We start from the raw sequence: 18,338 nt of genomic DNA on the forward strand, positions 1-18,338 counted from the left end.
TCAAATCCAGCTAGTTGAGCTCATCTCTTACCATTCTTCAGCTTAAGTTCCACTCTATTTAGATATATTTCATTCCAGTACCGAATAAATTTTCTTAGTTAACATTAAGAAAAAAGAACAATTACTGACAAACACAGAAACACAAATACAAAAGCCAAGGTCAGGATATTGTACCGTGGACTGTAAACCATCAGGCCAGCTACCAAATCGCCATTTTTGCACAATCAATTTTCCTTCTTGCAACTCCACATTAGTTCCAGTAACTGAACCATCAAATATAGTAAACTCTCCTCCCACTTCTTTACTTATCCTTGCATTACTCTGAGTAAAACCCTTCCACCTATTCTCATCCATCAATATTTCAAACAAATCCTTTGCCCTACAACTAAACTTCTCCGTCATCGTAATCGTCTTAAACCCTTCCTTCTTCTTCTCCTTTTTCTCCACAACCTTCGCCTTCTCATCCACAACCGCCGTCGTTACTGGAGCTGCAACGGCAACATTTCCGGTGCCGGAAGGTTTCTTAACTACTTTTTTCACCTCACCTTCTTCTTTCGCAGGTCCACCTTTCGCCATAGCATTAACATATGATTTCACTTGCTCCAAAACAAATGGCTTTCCTTTTGCAACAAAAGCATCCTTCAATCTCTTCCCAATAGGTCCTTCATCCTTTACGGTAACCTTAACTTCCGGATCTTCATCAGCATTCTCATCAGCAATATAAGGAAATTCAACATTCCCTTCAACTTTCATCACGCTAGTACCTGCTGAGATCGAAATCAATAGATCGTAATGGAGAAGCTAATAATTGCAAAACAGTGCCACGATAAACAAGATAGACAAAAACTATACTAAAAGCATATTATTCCTAGTAATTGCAAAGCATTGTATTGAAAAATCAGGTGACAAAAAACTACACTAAAAAGCATATTATTAGAGCTAATAATTGCACACCTTTGCAGCCATAAATGACAAAAAACTATACTTAAAAGCTTATCAAGGTACTAACTGCAAAGCATTGAAGCAAAAAAAATCAAATGACAAAAAACTACCCTAAAAAGCATAATATTCAAGCTAATAGTGTAAAGCACTGCATCGAAAAATCAGATGACAAAAAACTACGCTAAAAGCATATTACTCGAGCAAATAATTGCAACCTTTGCAGCCATAAATGACAAAAAGAGAACATACTTAAAAGCATATTATTCAAGCTAATATTTGCAAAACATTGTAGTGATAAATCAGACAACAAAACACAATAATAAAAACATATTATTCGAGCTAATAATTGCAAGGCATTGCAGCGGTAAATCATATGACAAATAACTACTAAAAAGCATATTGCAAAGCATTGCGATGACAAAGCACTAAACTAAAAAGCACATCAGTCGAGCTAATAATTGCAAAGCATTGCAGCTATAAATCAGATCATAAAAAACTATACTAAAAAGCATTGCAAAACATTGCAGTGATAAACTAAATGACAAAAAGCTATAGTAAGAAGCATTCTGTAGCCATAAATCAGAAAACTATACTGCTTGCAAAGCATTGCAGCCATAAATCAGATAACAAAAAAACTATACAAAAAAAAAAAAAACATTATTCGATACGATTTGGTCAACTGAGCTACATATTAAAAACTAAATCGAAAAACATACTGTCTTCCCCTTTCACTTCACCTTCCCAAGAGAGCAACAAATTCAGCTAAAAAGCATATTACTCAAACTAATAATCGCAAAGCATTGCAATGATAAATCAAATGACAACAAAACTATACCAACAAGCATATTATTCGAGCTAGTAATTGCAAAGCATTGCAACCATAAATCAGATAAACAAAAAAAAACTACACTAAAAATCACATTATTCGATACGATTTGGTCAACTGAGCTACATATTAAAAACACTAAATCAAAAAAAAAACATACCGTCTTCGTCTCCTTTCACTTCACCTTCCCAAGAGAGTACCAAATTCAGCTCATATCCCGGAATAATCTTCCCTTTTCGAATATTCACATACGCTTCACCTTCAAGTTTTTCGAGCTTCTTCGTACGGATTTTGATGTTACCTTCTCCATCAATGACTATTTTATCGGCTAAAAGATTAGTGAGAAAACTGCGAGACCATTCGATACAATCGGTTTCTGCCCAGTGCCAATTGTGAACGTTAGTGCCGTCGGGTCGGTCTTCGACGATCCAGCGTTTGTCTCCTTCTCCTAAACGGGCCATTCTACGGCGGCGATGCGACTGAGTACGGCGGCAATGCGGAGGAATACGGCGGCAATGTGAACACGTGACGAGTACGTGATGGACCAGTGGATAAATAGGAAGAAGAGAGTGGTTCTAGAGGGGTCTAAATACTGGAATTGTTTAGAAGGATCTAGAAGCCTAATTTTTTTTTTCTTTCAAATTCAAACAAATTTATATATAAATTTAAATATTTTGAATTAACAATAATTTTAACTTATAGCACTTTTAGGTAGTTTTTAAATAAATAAATTTTATATCAAAAAATTAAAAATTTCGTATCTAAATTTATGGTCAAATTTAAATTATTCGGCTCTCAAAAATTAAAAAAATGACATATAAATTGAGACAGATGAAATATTTAACCTTTAAGTCTACAATATTAAAAAAAATTATGGAAGGAAACTTTTAAAATCACATAAATTATGAGAGGTAATCTAATAAAAAGAAAATTTATTGGAGCGAATTTATTTATATTTATTTAGTTATATATTTTACGTATTTTTCAGATAATCGTTAAAGAATGTGATGCAAGGAGTGAAATTGATCCTACCTTAATTCAAGACAGAGACTTTGAGCTCTTAATGTTGAATTCTTGATATAGATAGCTTCTTCCAAATAGATTTTACACGATACAAGTTTAAATTAATTAAGTTTTAATATAAGTATCGAAATATCAAATAATAAACAAGAAGTGTGTCTTCCACTCACCCATAGATTTAAATATTTTTTATGAGCTATGTACATATGAATCTTTCTTATCTTATAATAAGCAAAGGCAAAATATATATTTTTATTATTATCATCATTTTTTAATAAATAATTTGTTGTTTTTTTCGCTTTTTTGTCTAGAAAAAAGAATCAAGCTTTACTAGCATCTACTGTTTGGAGATTGTTTCACTCCCAAAGCTCGATATGAGTTCTTCTACTAAGAAATAAATACCTGCATTCATTCCCTACTTCCATATGGCTTCTTCAACTCTCTTATCGCGTGGCTTAAAAATACACTACTGTACAAACACACTCAACCCTCTATCGTACCTCTTGCAGTCCTTATACCCAATTGCCTTTGGATTATAAGGACTTGTCGAAATAAACATCTCTTTGATAATCAACATAGTGCCCCGTCCCCAGCTTCGGCTTTAAATCTGGCAACCCAATATTGACCGATTTCTTGCAGGTGACTCACGGGTAAAACAAAACCTCTTTACTTTATATGTTAAATGAAACCCACCAAACGTTGATTGTCTAATGTTAAATACAGATGCATCGATATGCTTGAACATGAATATTGGGGTGGGGGGTCAGGGGGAGTTTTTCAAAACAGATTAGGGGATTAAGTAATGGGCTTTACTGCATCCACAATTGCACAAGATATTACTAACCTTGAGTTATTGGCTTTATCTATAGGTTTACAGCTAGCAATGCAGCATGAACTAAAGCCACTAGAGATAAATATGGATACAGACAATCTAATTAATTTGATTAACAATGCAGACACTAATAATGCACTATTATGCGATTGCAGATTTCTTCTCCATTAGCTAGATAATCCGCCACTTATCTATCTCTACATAGAGCAGAATAGATTAGCGGATAGTCTAACAAAAAAAGCCATCTCCATTACACAATTGTCCTTTTTGTCTAACGCCTCAATAAGGATACTACTACTTTTTGGTTGCCTCCCCATGATATATTACAAAATTTGCATGCTGATTGGGTGGGGGGACGTAGTTACTAGGCAAGTTAAATCTTTGGATACTTTGCCTCCTAGTGCAATTGTAAGTTTTTCTACTACTATTGCTTTATCTTCTAGCAGTTGGTCTGTAAATACTGCATAATATGCAAATACTATGGTGGCAGCGCTATCACATGCTTCTCTGTAGTTTTTGTTATGATGCTATAATATAATATAAGTATCCTTATTCAAAAAAAAAAGAAAAAAGAAGATGAAATGCTTCCTGGAAAAATGAATAATATTTATTGTTGCTCATTTCTTATTTTCAAATAATGAGGACCGCAAGAGATACTATAGAGGGTTGAGTGTGTTTGTACAGTAGTGTATTTTTAAGCCACGCTATAAGAGAGTTGAAGAAGTCATGTGAAAGTAGGGAATGAATATAGGTATTTATTTCTTAATAGAAGAGCTCATATCGAGCTTTGGGAGTGAAACAATCTCCAAGCACTAGATGCTAGTAAAACTTGATTTTTTTTTTTCACACAAAAAAGTGAAAAAGACAACAAATTATCTATTAAAAAATAATGATAATAATAAAAATATATATTTTACCTTAGCATATTATAAGAAGATGAAGTAAGGAACGACCAGGGTTATAACAGTCATTTTACACCAACACATCCTTCTAGAATCTGTTCTTGCTCACCGACATACTCCATTTGCTTTTCAACCAACTTTTTCCCTTTTTCCATTCTACCTTTTAGTTTTGGCTTAATTTTCTCTTCCAATTTCTGGTAAGTTTTCTTTCGATTCTTGTTTTATTTTTGTTCAATTCTTTTCTAATCTCTGAACATATAGAGAAGTATAGGGTTCCATAAATCCTCAGACGAGCTCCTGGTGTGAAGTCTGTGGAGAGAGATTGGAAAGTGAGGAGGCTTACAACTCACACACCACAATTTTTGGGGCTTCCTACAGGAGTATTGCCAAAAAGGTGGTGGGTTTGACAGAGCAGGGGAGGATATCGTAATAGGTTTCATCGACTCTGGCATCTATCCACACCATACCAGTTTTGCAAGCCACAACACCGAACCCTATGGACCTCTTCCAAAGTATGGAGGAACATGTGAAATTGATCCTAGCACCAAGAAAGACTATTGCAATGGGAAGATTATAGGTGCTCAACATTTTTCCGAAGCTGCAAAAGCAGCTGGTTCATTTAATCCTGCAATGGATTTTGATTCTCCTCTAGACGGTGATGGACACGGAAGGTTTGTTAACTTCATTTTCCTTAAAAGATTGAATTTTTGAATTAAAGAGAAATCTGAAATTGAAATTTTGGGTTAAGGAAAGTCCTTTCTTAATTTGATAGGTTTTGATTTTGATATTTAGCTTCCCTCTTAAGCAAATTGAAATTTTGTTTTCCGGATTCAATCACATATTTGCTTATTTGTTAAGATGTATGACTCTTTGAAAATTCTCTGTTTCAGTACCTGCAAAATATCTCAGAAAATCGAAAGTCCCACAAACTTTTTTTTTCTCTATTCTTTCCCAGCCAAAAGTCCCACAAGGTTATTAATCACTGTAATGGAATGAGCCACGTTGAGGAATGAATATTATAGCTATCAACAAATAGATTGGGATTTGAATGGAATGCGCGCACCTCGACAAAAGATAATTGAGACATAGGATGTGTTTCATTCTTTGTTTTTTAGGAACAGATTCCTTTCCTATCTTTTTTTTATTTGTTCTTTTCTTTTATTTGTAGGCTTCTTCTCGATTTCCTTTGTATTTGTTAATTTTTTAAGGATTAATTATTGTGGATTAAATTAATCGTTATTGAAAATTTTCCCCGTCTAATCGTGCAGATTGAATTTTTGAAATTTTACTTGACATGCAGTGTTAAATTGAGGTTGTTAAATTGGGTATTTTCAGCCATTTCTACCAGTTTTGAAGCTATAGATATGTGCTTCTTCGGATTTCCCCTTACACTGCATATTCCTGTTTTTCCTTCGTCTATTTTTTCGTTTTCTTTCGGATTCTTTTTATGTCTTATTTTATTCGAACTATGTTATACTTTTTCTACCTAAATATTTTTCACATTGTCACCTGTGAGTGACGGTTTGATAAGGATGGAGCTGTAATATTATACGTACAGATTCGAACAAATTCAATTGGTAAGACAAGCTATAAATTTGATAATATATAAGCTTCAAATAATATGTGATAAGATTACGTATAATAAATTCTTGCAAATAGATCCTATTTCAAAGCGCGTTACAACGGAAGGCGAAAGCTTAAATAAATCAGGCTGTCCTTTATAAACTTTAAATAATAATCTCCCTCTAAATTAATCTGGCTACGCTATTGGTCAAAGTGGTTTATATAACTGTTATTGGTCTATTTTGGGTGTTACATCATTAAGTGAGTGGTCAAAGAAAGAGTTGTAAAAGATACTGCATGATTTGAAGATATTTTCATCAACTGATATCACTCAGGGATGTTGAATTTATTTTGGTGCAGTCTTTGCTGTCTGTTTATTGTCATCTTGGATAAATACCTAAAGTAGCTGGTGGATTTGTATAGTAGGTCAAAAGAATTACTATACCAGTTAAAATGTCCATAATAGCTAATACCAAGCTTTGTCATGTGAATGAGCAGCCTGATGTTGTGGTTAATTGTGCTGCACTTTCTTTTCCACGTGCCTGCGAAGTGGATCCTACTGCTGCCATGGCTATTAATGTACCTTTTGTTCTTGTTAAATGGTTGTCGAGTTTTAGCAATGGTGGCTCTCTTCTAATTCACTTGTCTACTGATCAAGGTAAGAAACGAGGAAATCATTGTAGTGACAACAGTTATTTTTTCACAGAAGTTAAGAGAGTTTCTATCTTTTGAGCTGGTTATGCTTCTTAGGCTAACTATGTTGGTGTCTATGCGGTAGGAGAATGGTAAAACGTTAATTTACTTTCACTGGTAGAGTTTGGTCATTGTTTCACTTATTTGATAAGTTGGAAAAGAAGTAGACGATGAGAAAAGTAAAATGGATGTACTTCCTTTGTAGGACTTCTGGGAGTGAAAAGTTGCAAAGCTGAGTACGCAAGTCCTCAGCTATTTGCCATGCTCCGGTTCTACTGGTTACCAGGCGGTCAATTCTTCCCTCATCTTACATACTGTTTCAATGTTGCTTTGGAGCCTTTGCCTCTGTCTCCACTGATATAGCAGATTCTCCTTTTTCTTTTGTTGAAAAAAGGATCACCTATTTCATTAGATGTAAAAGTTTATCCACTCAATGAAATTTTCAGTTAGATGTGAAGATGCAATTTTTGGTTTTCAAACAGTTCTTAACAATTGATGTATCACTTTGACAGTTTTATTTGTTGTTTAGTTACATACTCTTCATGATATAGCCCATGAGGAATGAGGTGCACGTCTTAGAGCTTTTGTGCCTGCATGGAAGCGCCACCTAAGTGAGATTTTGCGCCTAACCCTCCGCTGCGCCTAGCTTCACGGCTTGAGCTCACCTCAATTAAGTCTTTAACAACAACACTGGCAATCAATATCATACAAGGCGGACCCAGCTTGAAAATTGTGGTGCTCCGGCACCCATTAAACCCAACCCAGAATAGGTATAATTATATAACAAATATATAAAAATTGATATAAAATGGAAAAACACACCCGTGAAACCAAGAAGATAGCCCGGTGCTTTGATTTCCATGCGGAACCTTATAGCTTTGGGTGTCAATGTAAGTGTCTGATCCTCCCGAGCACCTACAACTCCTAAATCCTGGGTCCGCCACGGATATCATAGGAACCAAACTCTATATACTTATCTCCTGGTGTTTTTTTTTTTAGGATAAAAACAAGTGGTAGACATAACTCTGGTGTTACCTCTGACATTCCTGCCTAACAAACTAATTCTGGCACAAGGATGTCATTTTTTGATAAGAACTGTTTCTTCTAACACAGAGGTAACTTTTTAATATAAAGGAAAAGAGCAATTTATGTTATTTAGAAGTTTCTGGACTCCTTGAGTCAATACAGGTAAGATGCTTAAAATTAATAGACACTTGGATAAGGAAGATACTGACTTAAATTTCCCGTGCATGAAAATTTTGAGAAATAGGATGTTAGCTTGTGTTCACCAATTTACCTGATATATTTGTTGGTGAATGCTTCATATTATTTATTTGGCAGTATTCCTTCCCATGATACGATTTGAAGAAGTTCTTTACAGCCTTAGCATCTGTAGCTCAGGTCAAAATTTTTGAATGTTCTCGCGTGGCTGGATGGACAGTCATTTAATTTAAGAATGTTCTCTTATTTTTTGAATGATGCAAACAATTTTCCTGTGACAAGGTGAAACTAATTTGACTTTTCTCTCTGTTTATGAAGGGACAAAATACTTCTACAAGGAAGATGACGAGACCCTTCCAGTGAATGTTTATACAAGTTCAAAGGTAGCAGCAGAGCAATTTATATCTGCAAATTACTCGAACTTTGCAATTTTAAGGAGCAGTATTATTTATGGACCGCAGACCGTCTCCCCCGTCCCAAAATCACTTCCAGTTCAGGTGAATACAATGAACTTCACCTTGTTCTTGCAGTTGTCCAATTTCACTAAGGGGTTGTTCTGTTCTTTGATCTCATCTTCTCGTGTTGCGGATGTCAGGTTATCTTTTATCTCATTTCCTCCCAAATTTCTTTCATCCTTTTCCTATTTTCTAATTTCATGACTTATTCTGTCTAACTTTCTGTCTTAATGTACTGGAGTGTAAATTTTCTTCCTTATTTCTCTTTATTCTCTTTAATTTGTTGATATTTATTTTGATCAAATCAAACTTTCAGGGACTATTTTCAGTTGGAACTTCATCTTCTCCATTGGGTGTTTCAATGTTACGTATGTTTTCTTTCGATTTTTTTTCTGAAATTTATGGTTGATATTATTATTGTTTTGCCTAATATCTCTCCGATTTTGTGGTTAAGTGGAGATTTTTGTAAGTGCGATATTTTTATTGTTGCATAATAAGCCTTTAGAAGACAACACATTATGTGTATTATTTTAGGTTGGGCTACATAATAATAATTATGACTTGGATGCCTTAATTGTCAAATATCTCAACTGGACTTTAGTAAACTATTCCTAAAAGTGATGTTGATGATCTAAGAATCATTGCTTAGTAGTCTGTGGGACATTCCCGAAATAACTTACCGAAATAACAAGGATGCTTAAGTCTAATAGAGTAGTTAATTATTTTGGTGCACATAGAGCTAGCCATCAACGAGTCGAAATGTTGTGTGGAGAAGTGGTGAAGGCAGCTGAATAGATCTCTGAGTACTTTCAGATTTCACTATGTTCTTTTCTCTTTTGCTTATTAAACATTACTCACTTGACATAGGTTAGAATGCTATGTATTTTCTTTTTGTTCAGTATAAAATGAGCTACAGATTCGACCATGGCAGTTTCATCAATGAATGATTGGGAAGGTCGATAGCAAATGTTAACTATGATAAGTTTTATAGGATACAATACTTGCTAGTTGAACTATTGCCTTATCTCTATAGAGCTGTAATAGTCCAAGATTTATCCCATTTGAAGAAAACATGAAAAATAAATTTTACTGTGAAGTGAATATAAGAAAATGTACAAGTGTTTCTTCATTTTTCACAAATAATCTACAATTTGGAAACTAATTATATTGCAATATATTAACACAAGTTTCCTTATGTGGAGCAAAAGCACTTGCGGATGACCATATATAAAGATATCCATAAGCAGGAATAAAAGCAATTATGATTTCATTATTATGTAAACTACTTTAGCAAAAATTAGGACGATAAATTTTTGTATGTTTATTCAGATAGTGTTGAGACAGCGGGGTCAACAGAAATTTATGAGCTTTTGACTTAAATGTGTGGCCTATGTATTTGTAGATTGCGCTACTCAAGCTTCAGGTATTTGCAGATCTTTACTTCTATTATCTGCTTACTGATATTAACTAGAAGCTAAGTTAATTTTTTATCATTTTTGAAAATACTTTTGACTATTGATGTTTTTTATCCGAAGATTTAGCTAATTGCAGTTAATATAGGTAAGGTTAATAACCCTGACTTAGAAAGCATGACTATGATACATGAACAATCGCCAAAATTATCATGGTAAGCTTCTTATACACTATATTTTTAATATCATTTCATCAAACGCACCCTACCATTATAGAGATTTTAAGATGGTGTATATGGTAAAAAAAATATGAATAAGTTTAATATATACATGGCTTCAGCAAATTAAGTCATGCTGCTATTTTATTTGTTATTTCCAAAATATAGAAGAAGAGGTATGGCGCTGCAAAAAAATGGATGATTTATAAAAGCTTTGCTTACAATAAACCTATACTTCATTTTAGACAATATATTAGCAAGAGTATATAGTAATTGTGGCATGTATAGTCTAAGAATATAGTTGTCTCTTTGAATCATTGTCCATCTCTTCTAAAATCATCTAAAGATGGTGTCTACATTTGAAGAAAACTTAGTAGCAAGTTGTAGATTCCCATACACCAACCAATCAGAATGTTTTGAAGCCTCAAAATGATGTCGACTTTGAAGGGCTAAACTTCTCATTTTTTGGGTCCTCCCTTTGTTGTTTTCTGTTATCACCGAAGTGCTATGAGATCCTTCTTCATTTGTATATCCTTTCCTGATAAAAAATAAAAAATATATAGTAGATTTAAAATATTACCTGTGAAGTCTAATGAATCAACATGTGTTGATATGAGAAACTCATTATTTATTTTTGATAATGTTGGTATGTACTCATTAACCAATCACACAGTTTCTTGTTTCATTTTGAAACAAAGTCTATTGAGGGACATACTATGACCTATTCTAGGTTCTTTGCTTGTATGTTGCTCTACTGGGATAACAAGATTTCCAAGGTTGGTCCTAATATGTTATCTTTTGTACTAAACATCAAGTTAAGGTTATTCTAAGTGCTAATGTTTCTGGTGAGAAGTATACAAATATTGATGTCATATCGATCAGATCTTTCATTTGAGCTATGATTTATTTTTTTGTTACAAGATTAGATCTTTCTTTTGATTAGTAGCACTAACAATTGTGCGTCAATGCTATATTCATAAATTAAAAATGGCTATAGCTTGGTAGATTAAGCATTGCCCTGTGTAGTTTGTTTGGGAGCTATGGAAGAGGATAAAAAAGGAAAAGTATGGTGATAATAACTTGTCGTCGAACATTTTAATTCATCAATTCTACACAATTTATTGGTGTACAAATTTCGTATGATGAAAAGTTCGGCTTCTAATTGGCCTGAAATGACAGTGAGTTAAGAGAGCTACATAATAGTATGTTGATCATTTGAAAAGAAGGAAGATGACTCATATGGAGATACGTTAGTGCATCTCTTACAACTCTATTAGAGAAACAGTAGTATTTATTTAGGAGACGAAAATAGATGGAAGAGATAACATCACATATAGAGGTGCTAGAGTGTGATAAATGTAAGTTTGTGTTTTTCCTTGTACTTGGCAAAATGAGATCTTTTGTCGTAGTTGATTAAATTATAATAATAATTTTATGAAATTGTTGGTGGTGGAAATTAGATAATGACATTCCCAAGTGATTTATCGGTTGAAAGTTGTCGAAGAAGAAGAAAAACTCTAGAATGTGCTACCAACTGCAAGTTTGTAATGACGTGTACGACACTAAGATTACTGGCAGAATGTGCTAGGGTGTGCATCGATTCGTTCGGTTTTACTTGTTATTGGTTTGGTTTATCGGTTTTCGATTTTTAAATATGTAAAACCAATAACCAACCAATAAGATATTTTCTTATTGGTTTCGGTTTATTGTTTTTTGGTCCTTAACGGTTCGGTTTTCGGTTTAATCAATAAGAAAATACTTGTAAAATAGAAATAGCAACAACTAACATAAAAAAATGAAATCTTAATTACCGTCAAAACTTACGCAATGCATTTTAGTTTACAAGAATCTTCAAACTTGTAATACCCCACAAAATCGCGTGTCAAATTCAGCTCGTAAAGCTTCATGAAAGATCCCAAGACTTACAAAGTTGTTTTTCGCTAAATGTTCAAGATTCAACACTTGAGTCTCATTTTAAGCCTCCAAACTTGGGGGATTTATTTGACGACCTTCCCAACCTCCATTTTTGGATTTTCTAGTTGCATTGCGATGGGGCAACGTTGTAGTTCATCCCGGGTAAGTTTCAAAATTTTTGGATCTTCTATCTAACGTATGCATAGCGTTTATCCATGAATTCCTTTCATCCATGGAGCTCAAGAATCAAGTTTTAAATTATGTATTGTGAATATTTTTTTGTGGTATGATTATGTTCATGTTGCAAGTTGGATGTTATACCCAAAATATTGATATATGTTAATTGATGAATGAAATATCCATGTGTGTTGATTTATGATCATCTCAAGTTGAAAACCTTGATTTGTGAATTGGTTGTTATGGTGTCTTTCATATGTTTGTGAAAATGTTCGAGTGAATTTATAATATGTTTAAGAGAATGGGAATTATGAATCTAGTTGGTTGTGCTATGTTAAATTAGATGATTTTACTTTAAGTCATAAGTCATGCATCTTAGGTGTTTGATAAAATGCCTAAATGATTAGAAATCATGTAATATAGCTAAAGTGTGACTAAATGATGGATTCATGATATACCCCTATGTTGAAATGATTTTCATGCTATGAATATTGGCACCCTTCTAGTTAGGGTATAGATTGGACCCCAGCTCAACTATAATAGCAAAATATGGGGTATGTTGGTTAGATAACTACTTTCCACAGTTTCAGTATCAGTCTCAGTAAAAGAATTCAGATAGTTCTTCAGAATATTAGGACTGTCAGATACAATCAGATTTAGGACTGTCAGATACAATCACTCATGTTATCAGTATTCAGTATCAGGGCTGTCAGATATAGTCACTCATGTTATCAGTTATACCAGTTATCAAAATTGATGTTATCAGCTATATCAGCTATCAAAAACTCATTTGTCCATCATATCAGTTATCAGTAAACTCACATTATCAGTACTCAGACTTAGTACTCATGTTATCAGTATTCAGATTCAGGACTGTCAGATACAGTCAATCAAATCAGTTCTTCATAATCAGAACTATCAGAAATAATCACTCAAATATCCATGTCAGTAAATTCAGTTGTCAGCCTATCAGTAATACAATTATTTTGTACTCCAACATTAGAAACTTAGATATCAGTAAATCCATGTTATTAGTAAATTCAGTAGTCAGAACTCAGTATTCAATCCTATCACGATGTCAATTACAGTTACGTATGCATGCATGTATTCTCACGTTCATGATTCTTCAGTCAGTCTATATTGTTCATGCATATGAACCTCATGCATTAGCCTACTCCCTATGCATACTCAGTACATTCAAAGTACTGACGCATTTGCGCTATGGTGTTTCTTCTTATTTTACACCATAGGTTCAGAAGCACGAGCTCCAGAGCATCAGTAGCATTCCAGACTTTAGCAGCGAGTCCTCATTCTTCGAGGACGATTATATTATTATTTATTTTAGTATTTCAGTTCAGTTTTCAATAGATGGAGTTAGTTGGGAACATGTCTCCTCAACTCCTTATTCAGACAGTTTAGAGGTTTTCAGACTATAACATGTTCAGACTTCAGTATTATTAGTTTTGGTATTGCTATACCATATTTTAGATGTTTTGTATTTTTACCAGATGTGAACCTTACAACTTATATTTCGCATTTATACCGCATATCATGCAGTGTTTAGGTACACATATCAGTCATGGGTTAGCTAGTGGTCCTTCGGGATTGTTAGCACCTGTAGCATTCCGATTTAGAAAATCGGGGCGTTACAAAACTTAAACTGAATGTTTGTTAGGAAAAAAATTGAATCCTAATTGTTGGAAGCTTTAAATGCTTCAAGTTTTTCATTATGATAATAGCTGAATTTTATATTGTGCCTTTGTTGCCCTGAATAGGTTAATACTTTGTGAATCACTGAATTGTGAATCTATATACATACACATATCTATATGTATATATATAGAGAGGGGGGGATAGATAGATAAAGAGAGGGAGATTTATATGTATAACATAAATAGAGATAAAACAATAACTTAGTGTATCCTTATAAACCGATAACCCAATAAGCTAAAACGATACCGAATCGTTTACCCAATAAATTTTTTATAAAATCAATAAAAAATTGTTAACCTTATAACTCAATACTAATAACCTAATAACATTTATCAATCGGTTTGATTTTTGCACAGTCCTAGAATGTGCTACCAACTGCAAGTTTGTAATGACGTGAGGACGCCACTAAGATTACTGCCATTGAGTGGTGAAAATTCAGGATTAGAAAAAAGAAATATCTTTCAAATGTCTTTGAGATACCCATTGGAGTTATTAACGGTTCCATAATGCCTAACTATATCAGAATATTAGTTTAGAGTGTCCAAACACTAGCTACTATAAACCGAAAATGTTGGGCCATCTAGTAAATCGTAAAAATATATAAGTAGTTCGTCTCTGATTTCTCATTTTAGTCTCAATTATGATTTATTTTTATCTTCATAAAATAGAGATAAGATAAGATGTTACTTATGAAATTTCGCTTATATGTTGTTGTAGTCTCAATTATGGTTCACAGAACAATCAAACAAGATGATATTATAAGATATACTCCCTCCATTTTATTTTAGTTGTTCTTTGTTGATCGGATATATATTTATTATGTTGGTTTAATTCGGATTTGGTTTGACTTTTTTTTTTACTAACACGAAACCAAATCAAGAATGATCCTTCTTTTTTTCTAACGCCAAGCCAAATTATAAGTCGATTTTTTTCTCGGTTCGGTTTGATTTTTACACCCATACTCCTGTGAAGTTAGAGTGTGTCGTAACAACTTTGACCATAATTTGGGGAGGTACTGAATACTTATCGCTTTTATAAATTAAAAGAACTACTTTAAGAGAAACAATTAAAACCAAAACTAAATGAGATAAAACAATTCATAGAAATGTGATTGACTCAATTTTATTTATGACATAAGTCTATGTTTGGATTAAAGGAGATCATCACAAATGTAAGTACAAACACATTGGTCCTCAGTACAAACTCCCTGTCCATCATAAATCCTGTAACACTTATCTTCACATTTCTCCTTATTGCAAGAATTTTTTTCAATCTTCTTAACACAAGTATGTGGATATGATTTTTTTTTCTCAAATTGAGCTTTCACTTGAGTGTTTGTCATTGTAACTGCATCAAAAATTGAAACCACAAAATATTATTAGTATATCAAATCAAATGAAAGAATATTTTTGTAAAAAGTGTACTATGAGTTAGTTGAGATACTAATGGCAGTCTCATGAATTTCTGACTTTATAAGTGAAAAATCCAAGACACATAAAGTCATATTTTTTGAAATTCCTAACAGTAAAGGGGAAAATTTCAGATTCTAGGATTTCATCAAGAAATACTGTGATGGAGTTTAACGTTTTTAAGTTTAAAATTCATGATAGTGTCATGAATTTTGACTTTACAAGTGAAAATTTCAGGACATGTAACAATCATAGTTTTTGAAATTCGTAATAGTAAGAAGAAAAACTTTATTACAGATTTCAGATTCTAGGATTTCATTCAGAAATATTGTGATGGAGTTTAACGTGTTTAAGTTTAAAATTTATGATAAGAGTCATGAATTTTGACTTTACAGGTGAAAAATCCAGGACACGTATGGTCATAGTTTTTGAAATTCGTAACAGTAAAAAGAGAAACTTTATTACAGATTTCAGATTTTAGGATTTCATTCAAAAATACTGTGATGGAGTTTAACGTTCTTAAGTTTAAAATTTATGATAGAGTTATGAATTTTGACTTTACAAGTGAAAAATTCAGGACACGTATGGTCATAATTTTAGAAATTCGTAACAGCAAATAGAGAAAGTTCATTACAGATTTTAGATTCTAGGATTTCAACCAAAAAATACTGTGATGGAGTTTAATATTTTTAGCTTCAAAATTCATGATAGAGTCATGAGTTTAACAAATCGGATTTTTTTTTTTAATGACTTTTGAATCTATGACTATTTAGCGAACACATAAAAATAATTTGAAAAAAAAGAAAGAGGATAAAGGCTAAACCTGAGAAAATGAGAAAGAAACAAATGATAATAAAGTTCAACAACTTAGCCATGTTGCTTATTGAAATTTGATGAATTCAATATTTTTAGATTTATTGTGTGTTTTGGTATAGTAAGGTGAAAGGGATTTTTATAGTGTGAATTTTGTAGATTTATTTTGGTAAGTCAACTTAATGTAGAAAATGTATAATTTACTTTCCATACAATACATAAATGGTTAGTCTCCAAATCTTTAATTGACTATGGAAAGTAGTTACTGCCGATCATCCATTTTTACTCGTCCACTATTTATTTGACAAATATTTTATATCAATTTTTGTATATAATAAATTTTAGTGTTTTGAAAGATAAATTTAATAATGAATAGTATTTTAATAGCAAGAATAAAATGAACACAATTTGATAAATTATTTCTTGATTTTTCCAAGAACATTCATTTTTAGTAGCCGTTTGACCATGAAAACTAAAATTTTCCGGAGTTGAAATTAAAATTAGAGTTGGAGTTGTATTTGACCATGTCTTTTTTGAATTTATTTTTTTACTTTTGAAAAACTTTTTAAAATATGATTTTATGCCCTAACTTTTACAAACTATCCAAATCACCCAACTAAAATTTACCTACTAATTGGAAAAAAAACACAATTAACCACTATTATAAAAAAAAAATTACATATACATGGCCATATTTAATGAATTTAAATTATGACATATCTAATGTTTACATTAATAGCCGTTTTCTCATATTTGAAAATTTTAAATATGAATGTTATATTAACAGATCACTGCTTCCTGTGTTTTTTAGGTAACAAATATTATCTTTCAAACAAATTTATTTTTTTAGGAATTAATTTAATTTATTTCCTTCATTTTTCGTTCCTAAAAAATAAGAAATGATGAGTTGTTATTAAATTTTAGGGTGCCGCTAATTTATTTCCTTAATTTTCTTATACATGAAAGATTTCTTATGTAAAAATTTAAAAGATTGGGGTTATATGTAATAATAATAAAAGCTGGAATTGGAGTTGAAAAATTATGAAAATAACAAAAACCTGTTTTCTCTTTTCAGAATTTTTTTCTGAAATTTTTTTTTGAATTTTTATGACCAAACACCACAATTTTCAACTCCAAAAAATTTTTTCGAAATAAAGGAAAAAATTTGCATGGCCAAACTGGCCCTTAGTATATTGATCAAGTAAATGGTAAGTAGATGTAAAATTTACTTACCATACGTAAGTTAAATTGTTTGTTTCCAAATCTAAATTTATTTTGGGAAGTAATTTATATTTTTCAAATACTTGCCAAATTTTCTTTTAAAGTCAAACAATATAAATTTTGACCAATATTTTAAGATATATTTTTCATCATATTGATATGAGAAATATGACAAGTAATAATATTTTTTATATAATTTTTGAATATCTAAATTATAATTTTAGAATATCAAATTAACGTAGTCCAATTTATCTCTAAAAACTAGTTAAATTAACTTTTAAGAAATGAAATTTGAAAACTATTTAGAACGGAAAAAATAATTAATTAAATTTATATATAATTTATTTACCATACATAACATAACATAGATGGTTTGTTTCCTTATTAGAAAGTTATAGTAAGTAATTTAAAGAATTTATGTTGATGAAATTTTAGAAAGAAACAAAGTGATAGCTCTTATATTATATTATTTCAGAGATAATTATTTATATTATACTTTCCGTAGGATAAAGATAGAATGTTCCCTTTTTGAAAAATTATGGAAAGCAGTTTAGAAAATTAATTGAGTTGATAGTTTAGAAGAATTGATTGAGTTATAGTAAGAGTTGTTTTTTTTTTTTTTTTTTTTTTTTTGAAATATTTTTCTAAATAATGTATTTTAGTGTTTCCTTTCTACTTCTTTAGAGGTAGAGGTATAGACTGCGTACATCTTACCCTCCCCAGACCTCACTATGTGGGAATACACTGGGTTTGTTGTTGTTGTATTTTAGTGTTCGATTGGTTGGTGAAAAGTATTTTTCAAAAAATATATGTTGAAGATTAATAAATCGTTAATTTGAGAGTATTTTGATGAAATTTTTGAATAATACTAGAGATTAATAAAAATATCTTAATTGAAGTAAATAATATAAAGTTAAAAATTAAAATAGTAATAAGCAAAATAATTTTCACTCATATGCAACTTGGATCCTTTTTTCTCCCTTTAATGAGAAATGACTTTTATTTTG

The 18,338-nt window shown here is 31.9% G+C and overlaps 2 protein-coding genes and 1 long non-coding RNA gene across 36 annotated transcripts in view; 1 reads left to right on the forward strand and 2 right to left on the reverse strand.

Annotated features, from left to right (window-relative positions):
* LOC107843976 (activator of 90 kDa heat shock protein ATPase homolog) overlaps positions 1-2,858 on the reverse strand; it is a 5,988-nt gene extending 3,130 nt beyond the window's left edge. The window contains exons 1-2 of one of the 2 annotated variants that reach the window (XM_016688420.2): positions 1,929-2,858; positions 175-764 (exon numbers count right to left, since the gene is read on the reverse strand). In XM_016688420.2, coding sequence (XP_016543906.1) covers positions 175-764; positions 1,929-2,229 — 891 coding nt within the window. In that variant the 5' untranslated portion in view covers positions 2,230-2,858. Of the gene's footprint in view, positions 1-174; positions 768-1,928 lie in introns of both variants that reach the window. The other variant, XM_016688419.2, reaches the window with a different exon arrangement.
* Positions 2,859-4,510: 1,652 nt separating this feature from the next.
* LOC107843979 lies at positions 4,511-15,238 on the forward strand. 33 transcript variants are annotated; one of them, XR_007045529.1, is made up of 7 exons: positions 4,584-5,193; positions 6,584-6,743; positions 8,318-8,594; positions 8,771-8,822; positions 9,784-9,877; positions 10,015-10,081; positions 13,426-13,481. XR_007045529.1 is itself a non-coding variant. In XM_047397516.1 (6 exons), the coding sequence occupies exons 3-6, from the start codon at positions 6,653-6,655 to the stop codon at positions 8,946-8,948; spliced, it is 399 nt and encodes a 132-aa protein (XP_047253472.1). In that variant the 5' UTR covers positions 4,572-4,719; positions 4,901-5,193; positions 6,584-6,652; the 3' UTR covers positions 8,949-10,588. The 33 variants fall into 33 exon arrangements, 21 of the variants coding, with proteins under 21 accessions (XP_047253463.1, XP_047253466.1, XP_047253472.1 ...); XR_007045532.1 differs by having other exon boundaries at positions 8,318-8,496; XM_047397516.1 differs by lacking the exon at positions 13,426-13,481 and having other exon boundaries at positions 4,572-4,719; positions 4,901-5,193; positions 8,318-8,382; positions 8,530-8,594; positions 8,771-10,588.
* LOC124887683 lies at positions 14,985-16,205 on the reverse strand. Its single transcript, XR_007045538.1, has 2 exons — positions 16,121-16,205; positions 14,985-15,235 (listed from the first exon to the last, which is right to left on the reverse strand). It is a non-coding gene; the product is annotated as an uncharacterized LOC124887683 (long non-coding RNA).
* Between the last annotated feature and the right edge of the window lie 2,133 nt (positions 16,206-18,338).

The sequence above is a fragment of the Capsicum annuum genome, chromosome 10 (genome assembly GCF_002878395.1).
Source record: "Capsicum annuum cultivar UCD-10X-F1 chromosome 10, UCD10Xv1.1, whole genome shotgun sequence".
Taxonomy (NCBI): Eukaryota; Viridiplantae; Streptophyta; class Magnoliopsida; order Solanales; family Solanaceae; genus Capsicum; species Capsicum annuum.

What these genes read in the sequence shown, in the direction of transcription:
- LOC107843979 (XM_047397507.1), top strand. Translation starts at nt 6,653, where the DNA reads ATGGCTATTAATGTACCTTTTGTTCTTGTTAAATGGTTGTCGAGTTTT. An exon ending in TCACTTGTCTACTGATCAAG is followed by an intron (nt 6,744 to 8,317) that starts GTAAGAAACGAG and finishes CTGTTTATGAAG; the next exon opens with GGACAAAATACTTCTACAAG. An exon ending in TCTCGTGTTGCGGATGTCAG is followed by an intron (nt 8,595 to 8,770) that starts GTTATCTTTTAT and finishes TCAAACTTTCAG; the next exon opens with GGACTATTTTCAGTTGGAAC.